General features: G+C 42.1%; 2 protein-coding genes across 6 annotated transcripts in view; one reads left to right on the top strand and one right to left on the bottom strand.

Annotated features, from left to right (window-relative positions):
* Window positions 1–3493: 3493 nt before the first annotated feature.
* Window positions 3494–16571, bottom strand: TIMM21 (translocase of inner mitochondrial membrane 21). 2 transcript variants are annotated; one of them, XM_049830312.1, is made up of 7 exons: window positions 16072–16571; window positions 14725–14787; window positions 14528–14625; window positions 13147–13220; window positions 11026–11131; window positions 5011–10933; window positions 3494–3543 (listed from the first exon to the last, which is right to left on the bottom strand). In XM_049830312.1, exons 1-6 carry the CDS (start codon window positions 16343–16345, stop codon window positions 10841–10843), a joined length of 708 nt encoding a protein of 235 aa, XP_049686269.1. In that variant the 5' UTR covers window positions 16346–16571; the 3' UTR covers window positions 3494–3543; window positions 5011–10840. The 2 variants fall into 2 exon arrangements, with proteins under 2 accessions (XP_049686269.1, XP_049686270.1); XM_049830313.1 differs by lacking the exon at window positions 3494–3543 and having other exon boundaries at window positions 8253–8326; window positions 8733–10933.
* Window positions 16572–16716: 145 nt separating this feature from the next.
* The window catches only part of FBXO15 (F-box protein 15), a 28492-nt gene continuing 26031 nt past the window's right edge, over window positions 16717–19177 (top strand). For 2 of the 4 annotated variants that reach the window (XM_049830303.1, XM_049830302.1), the window contains exon 1: window positions 17015–17357. In XM_049830303.1, coding sequence (XP_049686260.1) covers window positions 17233–17357 — 125 coding nt within the window. In that variant the 5' untranslated portion in view covers window positions 17015–17232. Of the gene's footprint in view, window positions 16828–16970; window positions 17358–19177 lie in introns of those variants that run through there. The other 2 variants (XM_049830304.1, XM_049830306.1) reach the window with 2 other exon arrangements.

Here is a 19177-nt window from a genome sequence, read left to right as displayed (position 1 = left end):
CTTGTCTTTAAAATCCCGGTGAGATCTGCACGGAGTCGCTGCAGAAAGCATGGCCTGAGGAACACGCGTGGTATGCAGAGGTCTGCAGCTGCCCTCCAGCAAACCACCTCTTATTCCCAGGGAAGAGATGAATGATCCTTGAATTAGAGACAGGAACCTTCCCCGGGGCTCCAAGACTGAACAGAATATCGTTTTTAGAAAGCCGTCAAATGTCTGCCGTTTGAAAGGTGGGGACTCCCACGAGTACGACACCCGCGGGCACAGCAGCAAAACCCTTTGTAAGTCACCATAATGACCCCAGCATGGATACGTATGTGCTGGTTGCTCCTGAACTCTATTGCAAGGTACAGCAATGTGACCACATCAGGCTGGGCATGCAGCAAAAGTATTTAATGCTCTCACACAGCAGGCTTGGTCACTGATTATCGCGTGGCCTGACTATGTTCACAGAAGTATGTTAAAGCTAAAAGCAGACTTCACTCCGTGGAATACATACTCATTTCCTTGACATTATGATGGTTTTGTTTTGGCGGGTATTAGTTTTTCTTTGATCTTGTGTGTGTGTATCTGTTGGTATTTATGTGGTGGTGGATAATTATTTTGGAGACATCATGTAGGAACACTTTGCTAAGGAAGCACAGGGCCAGTCCTCCGTGACAAGGAAGTCACTGTGACACATCCCTCTCGTGGGTGGTACAGCACGATGGCTAGCCTGTGGGTAAACGGGGTGACTGTGGCATCGGCAGTTGGTTTCGAATTAATACTTTCAACATGAAAATGCACGTTTTTACCAAACCACAAACCCCAAATCCGTATACTTTCATTTCGGTATGCCATCCCAAAGGCTGACAACCACCAGCAAACGCAGCACTATTTTACTGGCCTTTACCATTACGATGCAGGATGGAGTGAGGGATTGTCAAGGAGAAACTGCCATCGTGATTCACTTAGTGCAGGAGGGAAGATTAGAGTTGACTGGCTGTAATCTTAGCACAAGTCACATCCTTGCGCTTATCTGATTTCTTCTTTTTAATTCATCTTGAAGTATTTGCCACTGAGAGATGTCTGGAGCTTTTGTAGATGTCAAGTCATTGAAGGTTTGGATGGGGTGCTGGACATCAGTTAAAGAATGAAGGGCTCGATTTGATCCACCATCCAGAATTCAGCACTTGTGAGTTCCACCTGGCTGATGCGGATCACTGTGATCTCAGGAACATCACTGGAGACCTGCTCTCCCATATGACTTGGTCAGTGATGGTAGCTGTCTGTTGCTGAACGGCCTCAGAAGCTGCTTTGCTTTGATGTTACACGAAAAGATTACCAAGGTGAGGTCAAGAACACACATACATACATACATATATATGTGGGTAGGTATTTCTATTACGTATACATAATACACATTATATAACATATATGATCTACATCATATATATGGTTTTATGCATATGCATATATACGTATTTATGTAGAGACATATGCCACATTAAAATGCAAATAGTTGCAGAATGTGGCAGAGGTCTGGTTTGGATGATGTTGTTCTTTGGGATTAATTGTTCAGTTTTTGATGGGGCAGGGATGAATTACTTGACTTTTATTTTGGATATAAACCATTGTGTATCATACGGTATATTGATATAATCATACCTCCAGATTTTCATAGGCAATACCTTGAATGTTATGCTGCCATTGTTTCATGTAGAAATCAGGCACTCAGTAAAATTAAAATTATTTCCCTGAAATCACTTCACTTTATTTACCTTAATATATGGTAAAATATTTGGTAGCTATAAGATTACTTGTCAGCCAGATGATGCTGAATTACAGGCTGTAGACATTGACTTCATACCACCTTTAAAGTGAGTCAGCATGATGGAAAAGTTGGAGAAAGCCACAGGAGAAAAGCCACCAGCTCTAGAAACCTTGGAAACTGAAGGTGTAATATTTCTTCCTCAGCTTTCGTTCTGCTAAATTTAATATAGGTAAAGAAGAGAAATGCAGACGTGGAAGTTAGGCATAATATTTTGAAGGAAAAGAGAAATATATGTAGAAGCTGGCAGGACTCCCAAAAAAGTGTTAAAAGAGGAATTCAGGGAAAGGAAGTGGGAAGGATACAAAAAATTAGTAAAGTAGGGCATCTTTCACGGGTGTTTTCAGGGAAAAGTAGTTGTGGCTTATTATGAGTCTTTTACGCTCAAGACAGTTGATAGAAAGCTGCTTTCTGTTTTAAATCTTGAGATGTCTCAGCTATTTTTCTCCACCACTTTTATCCTCCCCAGTGTCACACACCTGAACAGGGTGGCTTTGCAGCCACGTGGAGGAGGAGAGGGTGCCTGGACCTCACCAGGTGTCACGCCGAAAAGCAACCGGTGGCATTCTGCACACCTGCGCTCCACCATTGGGATCTGGCTTCGTGTTATTAAACACAGGGTAACGAATGGCCCCAGACAGCATACAAAATAGCAGTTCGCTTCCAGCTCCTCTATGAATGTTGTAGCGCTAATGAAGCAAATCAGATCTCAGGGAATGTAGCCACGTATTTAGTATGTGTGTAAACCAGCTGTAATAAGATATTGTTATGGCTGAGATTGTTATGTTTCTAGTGGAGAAAAAGAATTAGGATTGAAATTGCAAACCAACCCCATTCCTATAGAAAGTGAAAACGCGCTTGGATAAATGAAGGTTAATAGAGTTAATTGCGGGGAGTAATACAAGAAGGCAACTCATGCTAGAGAACATAACTGTGATTCAGATAAAGGGGAATTGTAATTAAATGGAGGTCGGATAAACATGATTATCCGGGAAAGGCTTCCCAGCACAGTACGGGGAGGTTTTAAGATGCGGAGGCAGACTAGTGTACGTGATCTGGAAGTAGAGACGCCACCGCCGTCAGCGCCCCTGGGTGCTCCCCCACGCGCGGCAACGCCAATAACGGGCAACAAATCGAGTTCATTTTAAAGGCTGTTTCGCCTGCAACTGTAATTGGCAAGTGATCTCCCCGTCTTCATCCCAAACCCCCAGATTTCTCGGCCCTGCCGTTCCCCATTTTCACCCCCATCCCGCCGCGGGGGGAGCAGCCGGGTGGGAGTCTGGGTGCTGGCCGAGGCCGACCTGCCGCGGTCCGGCTCTGGGCCACGGAGGTGAGGGCATCCCCCCCCAGACAGAGGGACAGGGGTGCGCCTGCTCTCCCCCCCGCACCGCCACCTCGGGCAAAAGCCTGTACCGAAGTACATACAGCAAACTTTTATATAGATGGGTAAATATTTGTACTTGCCATATGTGGGAACTAAACCTGGCATTTTCTGTTAGTTTAAAATCCTTGATGTTCTCTCTCAGGCGTATTGTGTCATCTCCTTTATGTAGGTAATTATAAGCTTGCTTACCGCGTTTTTTCCATAACTGGTATTATTTTTTAGGTGGATATTTAAAATGAAATGCAGTAGCTTGATACTGAACAGTGCGAGGCAAACAGAGGCTTTCCAAACTAAAACAGGTACTTGTGCTTATTTCTTTTATTTTTTCAAGTTACAAATGTTCCTTGATGACCTATATGAGATGAAGGGAATTGTATGTATTCCTCCTAGGACAACCACAAGACTTCCAGACAAGCTTTCCCCCCTCACCCCCCTTTTTTTTCCTTTTACTTGCAAAATATTTTTGCTACATTTTCAAGTACATATCATTACTGAGAAAATTTAAATATACAAAATTTGAATACAGGATTCAAATTCTTCTAGAATTCCTATAGATGATTTTACACAACACATACAGAACAAAAAACCCCTGAGAACTTACTAAGAAAAACTATCACATACTTCTGCTGTTCAATTATTTACAGTACAAACTGGAATCATTGTTTCATAATTCTTAGTATAGTGTATCAAAACGATATACATTCCCAGCTGCCTAAGGGCAATTTGCACAATTTGGAGTTCTATTATTCTGTTTGGAGCAAGTGAACATCTCTCTAGGGACTAAGCCTCCCGTTCCGCCCCCCTCCCCCCCCCCCCCCCCCAAAAAAAAAAGAGGGCAGGGAGATCATTTTGCTTTCAATTTTCTCTGTTTTTCCAGTGCCGACTATATTCTAGATCTTCAAGCAGGCTTCACAGCCCCATACACAGAGGCCACTTATGAGCTCTTACTGTCATCTTTAAGCTTGCTCCTTGAAACTTTTTATCTTTTTTTTTTTTTTTTTTTTTTTTTTTTTTAATCTTTGTGCCTTCCTTCCGTATATCCATCAGCTTACAGGCTGCAATGAATCCTAAAAGGGGACTTTGAGTCAAAATGTGCCCCCAAGTTTTTTTTTGATGTAATATTTAACAGGTTAGGTTGCTGATAATTTACACATTGGAATAATTCCATAAGTATTAGGATGGATGGCATCCCTTGTGATAGTGAGATGCAGCTGAGAACAAAGTGACTTGAAATTAATTCCGAAAACCCCCAGCACATCTTCTTTGTCTTTTTATTTATGCAGCTGGCATGTGATACAATAATTATCTTATTCACGTTCCTGTCTTCTCTGCTTGTTAAGTGAGTTTGTTGAATTTTCTGGTACCATCAGACATGCATTTATTTGCAACCATTCCCAAGATCATGACTCCATTGCCTAAATTGGATGTTGAAACTTGATTTCCATGCTGGAATTATTTATGTATCAAGGTCATTTTAAAACTCAGTCAGTCATGCACAACATTTTTTCCTTCCCAGTCTAAAATTCCATTTTTCTTTGCAAGACCTTCTGTTTACTAGAGCTTAGTCAAAGAGTAGTCATTTTTTGATATTTTAAAGTTTTCACAAAATTAATTTCCTGAAGGTATATTTCTTTTTGTCATGATACAGCAAGTATACACAGGTCTTAGACTCATAGAGGTCATGTAGATGACAAAGTAACATTATTATTCCCACAAACCAGCTCAAAGGATGTTGGCTGCCTATACTATATACACAAGTTTTGACATCCACAAAAATGAAAGCAGAGATCGGAAAGTTAAGACAAAATTGCACACCTACCTCAAATACATTCTGAGTAGTCTGCCACACAGTGTTTTTGGAAAAACAGCATTTCATGGTGAGTGACGTATTTTCATTTCCTAAAGAAGAGGGATTTGAGTTTATACGCATTTCTTAATTCTGCAACAATCAAAACCCAACTCTGGAAAATGTGTTTAATTTCCATGAAAATGTCAATGTTTTGGCTCCAATATTCTGGCAGTGATTTTTTTCCACAGTTTTAGTAACATGACAGTTTTACATCAGAAAGTAACTGGCATATGCTGTAATTTTGTGCTTTCCCAGAGAAAAAGAGGAAAGAGCTTTAAAAAGGAAACAACGGAATGTTTATTGCTTGTGTTTACTGAAAAGTGAAGCTGAACCTTCCAGTTACTTTCCTTTCTCCCCAGCCAAGCATCATCCCGTGAGAGGATGGAAGACTCTTGAGCTGCTTGCCACGCAGAAGGAGCTCAGCACGGCTTACTGGTAGCACAATGATCCAGTGAAGCAGGGACAGCTTCTTAAGGAACAATCTAGGCTAACAGTCTTCAAAATTACAATAGGAGTGTTCTAAAACATGATGTTTAAACTCAGTGAATGCAGCTGTTCTCCTCCAGTGCAAAACTACCACCAGGTAAAGTGGTACCGTGGAAGAGATCAATGTTCTCTGTAACAGATCTCTTGCTGCACTAATCTTCTTCACCTAATTGTGGTGAAGGTGTCCCCATATATTTGCTTGCTTTAAACAGGATGGGAGAAAATAATTTTTTAAACATGGGTCCCAGCTTGGTCCATAGGGACCGACAGAACTTCAGCCTCACAAGGAATATGGAAAGAAGTAACTAGTTCCCTCAAGACCTCTATGATAGCAAGAGCCATTTAACTTATTTTTCTGCAGCCAAACTACATACATATAAAATTTTAATATCCTTGCAAGCTCACGGGGCTTAAATAATCTTGCTGGTGATAGGTATCTAGCTAGGAGGAGGATGATAAATCAAGCTATGAAGTTCCTTTTTTTTTCTTCACTGAAGAGATTTTACTAGAAGAAGGATTCCCAAAAGCTTTTCCGCTGAGGTTTGAAAGCATTTCAGCCTTGTATTTGTCATTTGTCCACATTAAGAACACTAATATATTTAAGCCCAGGTAAAGGTGGATTTCTTCTGCTACCTTTTATTTTGCCTTCATTTTATCAAGTATATTGTCAGCTTTTTCACAAAGCAGGAAAAGTGATATCTTTTAGAGTTGTGTCCCCCTATTCAAGAAATAGAAAGAAAAATATCCTCGTGTATCTGTTTAGCTGGCGAGGCAATGCAGGCAGTAAAAAAAATCATGAGGCAAACTTTATGGACAGAGGACACATCCTCATAAACACTACTTCTAGACATAGACGAGATGGGAAGGAGAGAAGTTTAAATGGAATATTGTGCTTTTCAGAATGTTTTGAAGGTAACGATATTTAAGGCTAGATAGTTTTCTTTAAGAGACACCAGCAAAGATCTCGCTACCATTTGGCTTCGTGAACATTTTGTATGTGTATGTCCATCTCTCTCACTGTTGCATTTAGCTAGCATTTTGGTATCGGGGCTTGAAAACAAAGTATACTGATGGAGTAGACTACTTCCCGGGCACTTTAGTTATTCCACAGAAAAGGCAGCTTTAAAGGAAATACCAAATGTTCTCCTGAAATTACAGAAGAACGTTTCTAGAGTTAAAAATCCCCTCCATTTACGTGGCCTTTTGCCAACAGGAGACTAACTAGCACTGCATGGTAAAAAGACCGCCTATGTTACATAATCCATCCAGGGCCACAGCCCATGTCCCCGATGATGAATATGTGAATGTCAGAAGCTAATTAAAGATACTGAGGTCTTTCTCCCTTTTCTCTGGGGGTGGGTGGGTGACAATGTTGAGGGAGGTGGCCAAGAGGAAATGAGATTGTCAGATATAGGGCTGCAAGCATTACAGCTCTCCTAGCCCGTGAATAACTTTTAGATAGTGAATAACTTTTAGGTAGTAAATAACTTTTTGACATGATAGGGTATGTAATGCAACTTCAGCAAAGAGGATGACTGAAGGCACCCTGAAAGGGCTCTCTACCCCCTCCCACGAGGAGTGAGACTGACTGGACTGCTATGTTCCTTGGACTCCAACAAAATAAAAGTCGGTTAAGCTTTAGTTAGGAAAAGGCAATTAGCAGTTCCTGGAGATAATTAGACTTTTACATTTACAATGGCAATTTTACTTTTCCACTCTTTCAAAGCAAAATATTATCCTGCCTCTCTAGTATTCTGGCATTTACAAAGCAGTATGATATACAAAGATGATTTATATATGATGTACTCCTCCACTGCAGCTTCTTTCCAGCCTGCGAGATGTTTTCTTTGTTAAGAAGTATATGGAGGGTGCCACTGCTGCTGGGGATCCTGGTGCTTTGAGCAAGTGCGCTCACCCACCTCTTTCTTGCAACTCCACAGGAGAAAGATGAGTGGTGAAAACGACAACTCCATGTAAGTACCGGATGAGAAACATTTTATTTATAACCCTGTCACAGTGGGGCTAGCCTAACAAAAAATAAGCTTGAAAGTAATCCTGACTTGTTTCTCTGGATTCTCCAGTTTCTTGAAATGCAATTAATAAACCAGAGGTTTGTACTTTGCTTTTAGACAGTGATAGCATCATGGAGAAATCGCGAAGGTCAGTTGCACTGTGGACAACTCCACATCCGTGTCTTTTAAATGATACTCATGCGTCTTCCTTATTGCCAGTTTTGGCCTGTCTCCATTTTTCTCATACCAGTCTGGACTGGCTGCCAAAGGGCCAGACAGAATCATTATGTTGACTTTGCTAAGACTTCTTCTGACACCTGCAGTTGTAGCATTTTTTCCCAGCTAGGGAGCACGATAGTAAGGCCTGACACAAATGCCAAAGTATGACAAAGTGCAAGAACAAGGTATGGTACTGACAGCTTTACAGACAACTTTAAAAACTTCTGATGTCTCAAAGGGACCAACCAACCAGTGATCTGATTTCCAAATAGACAGTCTTTCACACAACCCTTGAAATACATTATATTTCTCTGTATGTCCTTGCTACTGAAAAAAACTGTAAATAAATCTGATTGCACAAATAATCGAATTCTTAGTTTGTCTTCTCAAGCTGAAGCCAAACATACACATAAACCCCAATGGCCAATTTTTCCCGTTTTACCACAACCCCGACACACAATTTCACGTACCTGCACTGTTGGAAAAACATCATTATGTGAGGTCATCATCTTTTCCTTCCCAGAAATTTTCTAGTCCTGACAGTTTGTTTCTTCAGTGCAAAAAAGGCTCTAAAACAAGACAAAAGTAAACCTAATGGCTGGCCTCTTTCCTGGTACCTATACCATTTACTGTAAAACAATGTTTCTTACATCTTGCTTTAGGAAATACTTTCTCAAGCAGCGAAGCCCACTGAAAACAAGCCACAGCTGGATTAATAAGAAAGCAAAGCTGGGATGCAGAGTTACAGGAAAAAAACTAGCCTGTCTGTTTGTTGTTGACATGAAGGTATACAATGGCTTTCAGGCAGCCTGATATGGTAAAAACTCATAAAGGGCGAAAATAGTATTAAGTTTTCTAGTTTAAACTGTGTATTTTTATGTAGTCTTCCTTTGTAAAAGGTGAAGAACAATTACATTTTTATCAAGGTACAGCATGGGCTTAAGGCTAGTAATCTTAGTATGATTATAAACTTACATAGCTTGCAGTATTTCTGATGTGCTCTGACAACAGGCTCCGTCTTGCATTCATGACAAAACTCTTGCAGAGATGGTTTTCAGTAACCACCACGGTATGCCACATGCCTAGAGCAAATGGACGTAGGTGGTGGCAGGTAAACGCGGCACGTAGTGCTATCAGTCAGTACTGCAGCAGATTGCAATGAAACAATGAGGGCCTGAGATACTTTTTTTTTTTTACTGGGTTATAAATCAATTATGTTGGTTTGAAAATTTCTCCTGAAACAGAAGTTTTGGCAGGTGTAATGCTAAGAATTGGGAAGAGTCATAAGTGTAAGTCAAAAGGTGTTATTGACTCTATTGCTTTCAGGAAAATAACATGAAGAACAATGGCAGTCAATTGCTTTCATTACTTAAAGACAACACCTTTCCAGATGGACATTAATGATGTCAGTAACTGTAGGCAAAAATAAAAGTTTATCAAAGTTACTTCATGGTGATGATATCAAGTACCACAACCATTTCTCATACTTACAGTAGGGAGCCACCAACACAGACTTCCATTGCTTTTGACTATGTGTAAAATTGTGGGCTTTAGTCTTGACAAACATACATCAAGGGATGAAAGCCAGCAGACAAATTTATAACTCTGCTGAAACTAACAGATATGAAATCACTTTGGTCAATCTCAACTGATGTTCAAAGTTTTGTAAAAATCCCTTTGGCCTGCACAGTAGAAGTCAGTTATGTTGTATACAGCGTAGAAACTCCAAAATGCTTTGTGGTTTAACGCAGATGGACACTGCTGGCTGCTCTGCTATAATGGATGGTTACTCTGCTCTGCTCACAGAACTGGGATGAACGCGTGACTCCACTGAATACTGTCACACAATATGACAATCTGACTGAAGTCAAGGTTGCAGTGATTAACATAAAGCAAAGTTATCCAGGTCTAACAAAGTATTATGTTTAGTTATGATTATGCAAATGAGATTACTGGGACACAGATAAACAGGATGGCTACAGTCAAGTATTATAACAGGTCTATATATGGTATTTTTGGCATTGTATGAGGGAATATCATATGAACTTTAGAACAGTCCAAATGTACCATTAAATGAACAAATAAGGGCTGATAATTGAACATCAGTGTATATTTAACGTAGGGATAATTCACTAGTGAACTAAAAAGCTCATAATGTATGATAGAAGCTACAGAAAAATGCATTAGTTGGTGTTTAAGAAAGGGGTTAAATGTAAGAAGCTAAAGCTTGAAATTTTTTGGTTGGTGCTGCTTGACAGATCAGCACGACTGAGTCTGATTACTAATACACAGGGTTATGCTTGCTATCTGCCATGTTGCACTAAGGAAGAAACCCAGGTGAGAAACACGGTCATGAGTTGAGCTTTTGAGTTTGGGTAAACCTATAAGATCTGATTCCCAGAAGATTTAGATTAGTTAATGGAAATATTGTGGGCAGTGCTGAGCAGCTACAACACTGCAGAGCAGCATGGAAAACATTGGAAGGAGCAGACAGTATCACTGTTCTGTACGCCGTTAACTTCTTTAGAAGACACCAATAACAGAATTCTTTATCTTCAGTCATTTGTCACCAGTGTGCATCTCCACAATTCCTATCCTTACATGCCTTTGTACCACATCTCCTTTGCATCACTAACATACCTTCTTATTTTACCTTCTTACCTACAAAGGCATCCAGAATGAAAACAGTGAGTTTGTCTACACTTAAAATACCACCGTCTTTATTGCAATGCTAGTGGGAAATCCAAGCAAAGGAAGACAAAGAACTCCCCATCCAAACCTAAAATCTTGGAAGACTCAGCTTTTGGGTGTGCAGAAGTATTATCCAGCATTAAACTGTTTATTATAAGCCATTATCCTCCTCTGTCAAAAATATTTGCCATAAGTGATGGCTCTACTATATTTCATTGGCTTCACTTCAAATCCTGTATCCGTTATTGTGAAAGACCTTAATGGAGGCCCTGAGAGGCAACAACCCCAAAGTTGCAAGATACAATCAAGAACACCAAACAATTTACGTGTAGACTGGCTACACCAGTATCATCCAGTACTCAATGAGATGGCGCAGCAACTTTCATCATTGGCTATCTGTTGTCTTCTATGACAATGGTTCTTCTAGGATAGGTGTCAACGTCCACAAATATGTAGCGGACCTCAAATCTTCCTCTCTCAGGATTCTGCAAGGAAAACAATTTCAGGCTGTTTGTTTCTCCTCGGTAGTTTAAATTCAAGATTAAGTTTGTCAATTATATCAAGCAATTGTACATACCTCTTTGACTTCCACGTGGACTGTTCCTCGCTTCCCTGGTTCAGAGCCCTCAATATAGAACTTCAAACGCATATGTTTCAGTCCATCCTTTACGTATTCAATATGACTAAAAACAACAAATCAAAACAAAAACCCAACCCACCCAGCAAAAATACATATTATATGCTAGTTAAACTTCAAATTTAAACTTTTTGTTTAGAGGAGCTGCTTAACTATTTTGTGAGAAAGTGTATTCCAATGCAGTCCTTACACCACCATGGGTTCCTTCTCTACTGCTTTTACCAAGCTTTACTGTGAGCATATAATGATTAGCGGAGCAGTTGAGGATTAACAGACGAAGTGCTTAAACATCCTCACTCCAGTCCTCCCCTCAAAACTCAACAGCAATCCAATGGCTGAAGATTCTGGAATTTCCTTGTATTTATTCTAAAAAAAACCCAGATTCAAAGCCCCACTTCCAGAAAGGAACACCCACATCACTAAGTGGATTTTTTTAGGTGCTTTAAGTTAACAAGCCAAAATACACAAAGCATGTTTTGTGAACTTAATTATCAGGTTGGTTAAATCACATAAAACAAAGAGTTTACTATATGCTTTACTTATTTTGGCAATAATTTTGTTCTACTGAAGTTGTGTAACTGGCTCCAATACCAGATCTCCAACCTAAATGCTGATATTTAGACTGGAGTTATGTTATGCTCAAGTATTAGATAAATAGAAAGGTCACGTCACTTTCAGGGTAACCCCTTCCAGAAACTAATGGTCAAACTAGAGTTCTGGTGCTAGTTTATGTTTCCTACCAAAATTAATAACTGCTGCATACTACCAAGCTCTTATTTCCATCAGTCACGCCTAGATACACACTGTGAATTAAAGTTCCAATACACTTCAAGGTGACATGATGGGTTACAGAGAACAAAGATGAATGAAGCAGCTTACTGCAGTAAATTCACATTCGAGGTGTTCATACACAAAAAAATCTGTACATTTTTGAGACATTTAAGGTCATCCTTATACTGCAGACACAAATTCTACAATCTTGCCAAGTCCTTAGCTCAAAAATTTATTTAAAATACTACACTTCCAAAATGATGGAAAGTAAATACTAGGAAAGCTGACAGTACATTTACTTATTTATATAGTTTGTTTTATAGACAGATGCTTAAAACATTTGTGCGTATCCTTTTTCATTTAGCAGCTCCACTTTAAACACTTCTTCACAGAGTCTGGTGAAAAGATAAACTTCCACCAGTAAAAATCACCTTCCTCCAAAAAAAAATTCTCCATTTCATGGTTCAAGTTGTGTATCTGGGCTTATGTGTCCCATCCTGTATGAAACCTCCTTGAATAAATTCAAGTCAAAGAACCCAATAAAGACAAAGCTCCTACTGGATTATACTGCAGGAAGGATTTACATTTTGTAAGAATTAGTTCTACTGTTTCCCTCAGAAGGAGAAAAATAAATAGACACACTCATGAAACGTTTAGGTGAGAGATGTTCTGTTAAATACACAGTAGAGATGTGGCCTTAAGTACCAAAAAGCAATATAAGAAATAGGCAGTCAATAGTGCGTATCAGCTCAGGACAATACACTGCAATGACTACAACCTGTACAGTCAGACCCAGCCTAGCTTTAAACAGAACAAGCTGGATTCTTCAAAGTCTGAAAGTTAGTACCTCCTGCTCTTTATGGCCCGATAAAAACTACTGCTTCAAAAGCAGAAAAACTCTCGAAGACCAATTTTTCAAAGAACAGTTTCACTCTATTTGAGGGTTTCTGACTGTAAACTTCAGTCAGATCCCTGCTCCCCAGAGACATGCCTAGGCCTCCGTACTACTCTCGTCAGACTCGCCCTGTTTTTTGGAGACACAGCTCTACTGTGCTGACCATTGCTCATATTGAGGCACTCAGAATTGGTATTTTATATTGTAAGTGCACTGTATTTAGTGGTATGGGCCACACAAGAGGTACTGCAAAAAACTGCTTTCATTTTCACTCAAAAGTGACAGAGTACATCACATACAGTTCATTAATCTAGATCTAACTTGCTATTATGTGACCCAATATGTCTTTGCTGTGCAAAAACTAGTGTCTGTATGTGGCAAACACCAAAGGGCACCTGACAAGCTGTCGTCTTCCTCTTCTTGTTGCCTCCCCATAACCTTTAATAGATTCACCAAAAACACCAATTATCTACAAGAGAAAAGAGGTTCGAGTTGTCAGAAGGTATCACATTCAAACAGATATTCCAGTATCAGCTCACACCCCTGCTGTGAACACATTTTCTCTCAACAAAATGCCCCTTTTGAGTCTGATGTGTCAAGAACAGAGTTTATGAAAGAAAACAGCGTTAAGGAAAATTCCTCTGTATTTCGGTGCTTTTCTTTACAGTCACATATTAAATGTCTAAAATAAATCCTACTAATATCTTTCATTTCTACTGTCCTCTGAGATTATGACATTTTAATCTCTCTTCTGTGTATTTTATATTTTACTGACATTTTGTGTAGAAGGAAAAAAAGCCTATTTGCTTGTGTCTCCTCCAAGACTACGTTTCAAAATTTAAAATGCAAATGCGCTGCCCTTCGCATCATCTAAAAACCACTACTCTAAGAAACTGAATATTTTTTTTTCAGATCTATAAAGCCAGAACAAATTAACCTAGTTTTAAACTTACTTTAAAGGTGGTTAGAAAGGGAGAGTGATTTTTACTGTATAAGTACTGGAGAAAAGTTTTAATTCCGCAAAGTTGTTCCAAAGCAGTCTTCATTTTTATTCTAGTGACAACTTGTCACTTCGTGTCTAGGTTATCCTCAGTGGCATCTGTGGCAACCTTGTTTGAAAGCGTTTCCATGCACTTCTTGTTTTGTCTGAAGTAGTGGGTTTTAGAATCTAGTTTTAGATTTATTTTTGTTTACATCTAGCTATCTTAATGTGACTCTGTGATCACATAACTGTTCTATGTCTCTTTTCCTGTTAGCCACAGGAATGCTAACCGTGTTTCAAATGAAGTTTAAATTTCTGGATACTTAGGCAGTGTTTTGCAGAATGACAGAACCCTACTGAAGTGTCACACCAGAATAACTGTGCTGAGGAAAGGCAACAGGCTCGATCTACAAAACTTAAGTGGGACCAGTTGCCTCCCTGACCTGCGGAACTCCTTAAGTACTACATTTAGTAGGCACTCAGGTATGTCTATAAGACTTTCTGTATGGGGACACAAGTTGTGCTGTGGCACACTCACTTAACTTGGCTTTTAGCAGGCTAATTCACTCAGGCTCAGTGCTTGCATTAGCTTGTCCTAATACGGACTCCAATTTGGAGCCAACCCGCCTCTGGCCAGCTAAAAGCACAGGCAGATCTGCTGGTGTTTGCCTGCTAAGCACCATGTGGGTCTTCCTGTAACTTTGCTTGTGAGATTCCTTGGGCAAACTTTTGACTCAAAGAGAGACAGTAACCACTGAGAAACATAAACTTATGACTAAGGTTGAAAAACCAACCTCAGGGTGAGATCTGCATTTCTCCAAGGCATCTCCATAGATCTTACTTGGACTAGAAGAAGAGAATAGCTCTTTAAAAATCACATAGAACAAACCACCTGTAACAGAAACAACAGCAAATGGAATGAAAACTAATCAAACCAGATGGAATTCATGAAAAGTGACTTCTGATGAAGAATATAATTTTTAAAAATAACCTGTGACACCAATTCCAACAAGCACCACAATAAAATAGGTAAAGTCTCTTCCAGCTTCTTTCACTGAAATAGACAGAAAACGCAGGAGTTACAATCTTGGACAGTAAGACTTGCATAGCTTTCTTATATAAATGCTCTTCTATTAGTCCGCAGCTCAAAAAACATTTTGGCAGAAGAAAAAATTCCAGTAACAGCTTCCATAATGCCTCATCACTAAATGAAAGAGACCATGGAACATCTCTTAGGTTCTATAGGGCATGTTTATATCTCTGCATTAAGCCTTATTATTTTCTGGTTTTCCTACTAGATGTTTTCAAGAATAGCACTTATTGCTACTTTTTTGTGTACATGAGAGCTAGTTTTTTTAAGAACTAATGAGGTATTTAGCACTGCAGTATTCAAGCTGCCATGTAAACCCATAATCCTTGCAATCCTTATGCAGAGAAAGGGAGGAGTAAAGATAAAAAAAGTGTAAGCTTATAAACTGCACATACTGACTAAAAATAACTTTTTATGAATTCCCAATCAAGTGAACAATAAAAAGGAGGGATATTAAACCAAAATATGTATTTTATTTATTGAGATCGTTAACTGCAGTTTATCTGATTAGTTCTTATCTGTTAGTTTTGATCTAATGTAGTAGTAGAAGCCTCAGTATACACTCCCCCAAAAGTCATATGGGATTTGCTGCTACAAAGTATTTTTTGAGAACTTGGCAAGAGACTACTGATCTGTTCAAGTGATAAGGTGTTCCTTTCAGTGAAGTACAAGTTACGGAGACAACTTTACTAACGATTTTTCCTGCAGTCTTCTAATCAGTTGAGGGTGTTTTTCATAAACATTTTCAGAGCACTTAGAATTTCTGAGGCTAACTATGTAGTAACCACTTCTCACTGAAGTGAATGAGATCAGCCAGAGTGACAGCCATCCCATAAAGAAGCTAGCATCGCACGTGGAGCCTTTGACAATTTTGCTGGAGGTAAACTTGTTTTAGCAGCAGAGACAGGTTGCGCGTGATAGGTTTTCCTTTGGAAAAGGAAAATGTGAGACTACTAGCTCTCGTCCCTGCTGGGACTTAAACACTGAATCAATAAGCTGCTGGGAAGAAGCCACAGTTTCTGTTCTGCTTGTGCAATACATACGCTGAAAGGTATCAACTGCTGCAAACAGTACGACGTGAAAAGAAACGGACTGCTTGTTTTCTGAGCTTTTTTTTTTTCTTCTTCTTCCCCAATTCCTGAGTTTGGGGGCTATAAAAACCTCAGCTGCAGCAGTAACCTTCCCCGCGCCAGCCTCTTCGAGCAGCGCAGAGCATTCCCGCTCCCCAGTGACTGCGGCCCGTCCTACCTTTCTGAGCAGCCGACAGCAGAGTTTCTTCTCTCCGGCCCCTTTGCAGGGACACATGTTTATCGCTACTATCGCCAGGTTTTTCAGCTCTCAGCCCCCCGGCTCGCGTCCCGATACTCCGCCGGGCGGCCCGCAGCAGCAGGGCGAGCTCCCTGTGCGGGGGCTGGTGCCGCCATTTCAGGCAGAGCCCCGGCCCCGGCCCCAGCAGCGCCCAGCCCGGGGGAGCGAGCAGCCACCTCCCCGGGGCGGCCCGCACCAGGCAGGCGGGCAGCATGCCGGGGCAGGGCTCCCAGGCGCCCTGAGGGAAGCCCGGCGGAGGCAGCCGAGCTAAACGGAACGTTCCTACCGCTCAGCCCCGGGGGAGTCCCTCAGGGCTAGAGTCAGGGCAGCCTCCCGCCCTGAGCGCGGCTCCGCGGCCGGTGCCTCAGGTCAGGAGACCCCATTACCCTTTAGCCGCCGACCCACCATGGCCCCGGCGGAAACCTTGGGGGCGGAGGGGAAGAAAGCGGCAGCGGGCCCTGGGAGCGGTAGTTCGGGCGGGCTCCCTCTTGCGCCCGCCGCTAGGAACGGCTCCCGGCCAGGTCACTACAGCGACCGCCATGCCGAGCGCCGCCGCCGCAGCCCGCCCTCACGGGGCGGGAGCCCGCCTGCCGTCCCGGTCACCCTTTTTAAGCTGTTTTGTTGTGTGGTGGTTTTTTTTTTTTTTCTTTAAGTATATATATATATATATATTGCTTTTTGATCTCGCACACAGAGGTGCGTAAAAGCGACGCAGTTGACGTTTCTACGAACGGAGACCAGAACACCCTGAGAAAACCGTGCTCCGGCTTCCCGGGGACGGCGCACCGGCGCGGAGCTCCCGGCGGGGCGGGATGGGGGGGTGAAGCTGACAGGACGGCTGTCGCGGCAAGGGGCGGCGGTCACCCCCCCGCGGCAGCCAGCCCAGCCCGGGTCCGCCCCGCTGGTGCGTCCGACGCCTGCTCCCAGCCCTGCCTCGGGGCAGGCGGTGCCCCTTCTCGCCGGGTTAACGACGCGCTTCTTAGGGGCGAGCAGGAATTCCCACCGGTCGCCTTGCCCTCGCCCGGGCTGGGCGGTGTCAGGTGTGAGGCGGCAGCTCCCCGGCCCGGCGCGAAGCCGCTGCCGGCCGTGGCGGAGCCGGCCATGGCGACGGGCCGCGGCAGGGCCCTGCGGCAGTACGGGCGCGGCACGGCGCCGGCTTTCCCCGGTGCCGCCGAGGTCAGGCCGCCGCGGCCTTTTGCTCCTGCTGTCGCCTCCGCCGGGCCCAGGTAACGGTCTCCCTGCCCGGCCTGAGGAGAGGCCGCCGGTGGGCGTCGAGCGGGGAGCAGGGCTCTGCTGCCCCAGAGCTGCCTCTCCTCGTCCTTTTCCACCTTGCCCGTGGTGGGTGGTTTGTTGTTTTTCCTTAACGCCCATCACTCCCTTGGCAAACGCCTTCCACCCGCCTCACGGCTCTGGTTTCCAGCTCTTAAACCTGCCGCAGCTCTGGCCTGCTCCCTCATGGCCGTGGTGCTCTCCTCTCCCTCCCCCCCGGCCCTGTGGAGCGGGTTGTCTCGGTAAAGGTGACGGGCCTTGCGGTAGGAAACACAGGCTTTCCCAGGTGTAGGGAAGACCTAGGTTTAAGGTGTTGTTTTCTGTCTAGGTAGTGGGGCTTAAACTTAGATATGGGCTTGAGTTTAGAGGAGGTAGTGTGGTAAGCGGTAGGCTGTCGACAAAGTAGTAGCTAGCTGTGTGGCTCATGCATATATGTTCAGGGTAGTTAGGCCTTTGTAATAAATGGGACGATTTCATTGTGGAAGGTGTGGTTAGCTTAATTCTTACAGCGCAGGTTCGGCTTCCAAGAGTTTAAAGCACCACTCTTAGAAGCAAAGTTGACAAAGCAGGTTTTTCTGCCAACCCATTTGTACAACCCTGGGTTTCATAGCTGTTTTGATTCCCCCTGGTTTTTTTAACCTGGAAATGGAGTGGATAACATCCACCTTTTTAAAAGACTTTGGAATTATTAGCTGAAGAAGAAAAAACAAATGTCAAAACATTACTGTCATTTCTGTTTATCCCCAGGTACGCTTTGACATTTGGAGGAGGAGGCAGGTTTTGTCACTACTTACAACTTTCTATATGTTCTTTGAAATAGATTAGTTCCCTGACCAGCAAAAAAACAATAGCCATGTTGCAAGTACTACAGGATATGAAAGTGGAAATACTGGTACAAAACTGAGTCACACAAGTTGAAAGCTAATGAGATGGCAATTGAGGTTGTTGTGCCTCTAAGCAAGAGCATCTCAGTTGTTACTAGAAGTCTCTAAAGAGGGGGAGTAACAGCTGTCATCAATTTTTAACTTGGGCAAGCAAGCTTTGTCAGTGCTGTGTAAAAGCATTTTGTTAATACTAATTTCAAATCTTAGCACATGCAATACTTGAAAAATAGTTTATGCAATGGATTTGCTGTTCTTTCGTCATACCTTGGGAATATTTTTTGTTTAGAAGATGCAAAAATTCAATACTTTTTTTGAATCGAAGCTTACAAAAGTGGTAGATGCTATGTTGAAGTTTTCAAGGCATGTGTAGGCACCATTTCTCTCACTTCAGGAATTCTTTCCTGGGGTGAAGAAAAGGGGGATGCATGGAGTGGTTAAAAAGAGAGTAAGAAGGACTGAATATAGGCAGTGCAGGTTATGCTTGTACCAGGTAAAGTGTCTTGTAAAATCCAGGGCCCAGCTCCTGATCTGAATTGCTCCTGTACCTGGAGTCTGTGTAGGTATGTCACTGTAGGGTATGCCCAAACTAGGTATCTTTGTGCTTTCAGCATAGATACAGGCAGAATAGCCTGGGGTGTGCTGCCCAGAAGGATACAGCAGTGGTAGTTCTGCTGCTGTTGAACACAACTTGTGTCTCTAAATGCCTTTAATAGCTTTTGAAAAAATGCAGTTTGTTACAATCTCATCATCTAAGTGTACTTCTTGATAATAATACATGAGTAAAACATTTGCTTGACCTTCAGGGTGTATTTGATATACAGTTACTTTTTTTTGTAGTTGCTAATCTAGGTAACCTAAATCTCCCTTACCTCAACTTGAGGCCATTTCTTCTT

This window comes from Accipiter gentilis, chromosome 27, assembly GCF_929443795.1.
Source record: "Accipiter gentilis chromosome 27, bAccGen1.1, whole genome shotgun sequence".
Classification (NCBI taxonomy): Eukaryota; Metazoa; Chordata; class Aves; order Accipitriformes; family Accipitridae; genus Astur; species Astur gentilis.
Note: the sequence above shows the minus strand (reverse complement) of the source record. Positions and strands in the feature narration are given on the sequence as shown.

Bases quoted from the DNA above. Each gene is read 5' to 3' on its own strand.
- TIMM21 (XM_049830312.1), bottom strand. From the start codon at position 16,345: ATGCTGCCCGCCTGCCTGGTGCGGGCCGCCCCGGGGAGGTGGCTGCTC. The intron at 14,626-14,724 runs GTTATTTTTAAA...TTTCTGTTACAG, and splicing joins TGTTGGAATTGGTGTCACAG to GTGGTTTGTTCTATGTGATT. The intron at 10,934-11,025 runs GTATGTACAATT...TTTTCCTTGCAG, and splicing joins TCCACGTGGAAGTCAAAGAG to AATCCTGAGAGAGGAAGATT.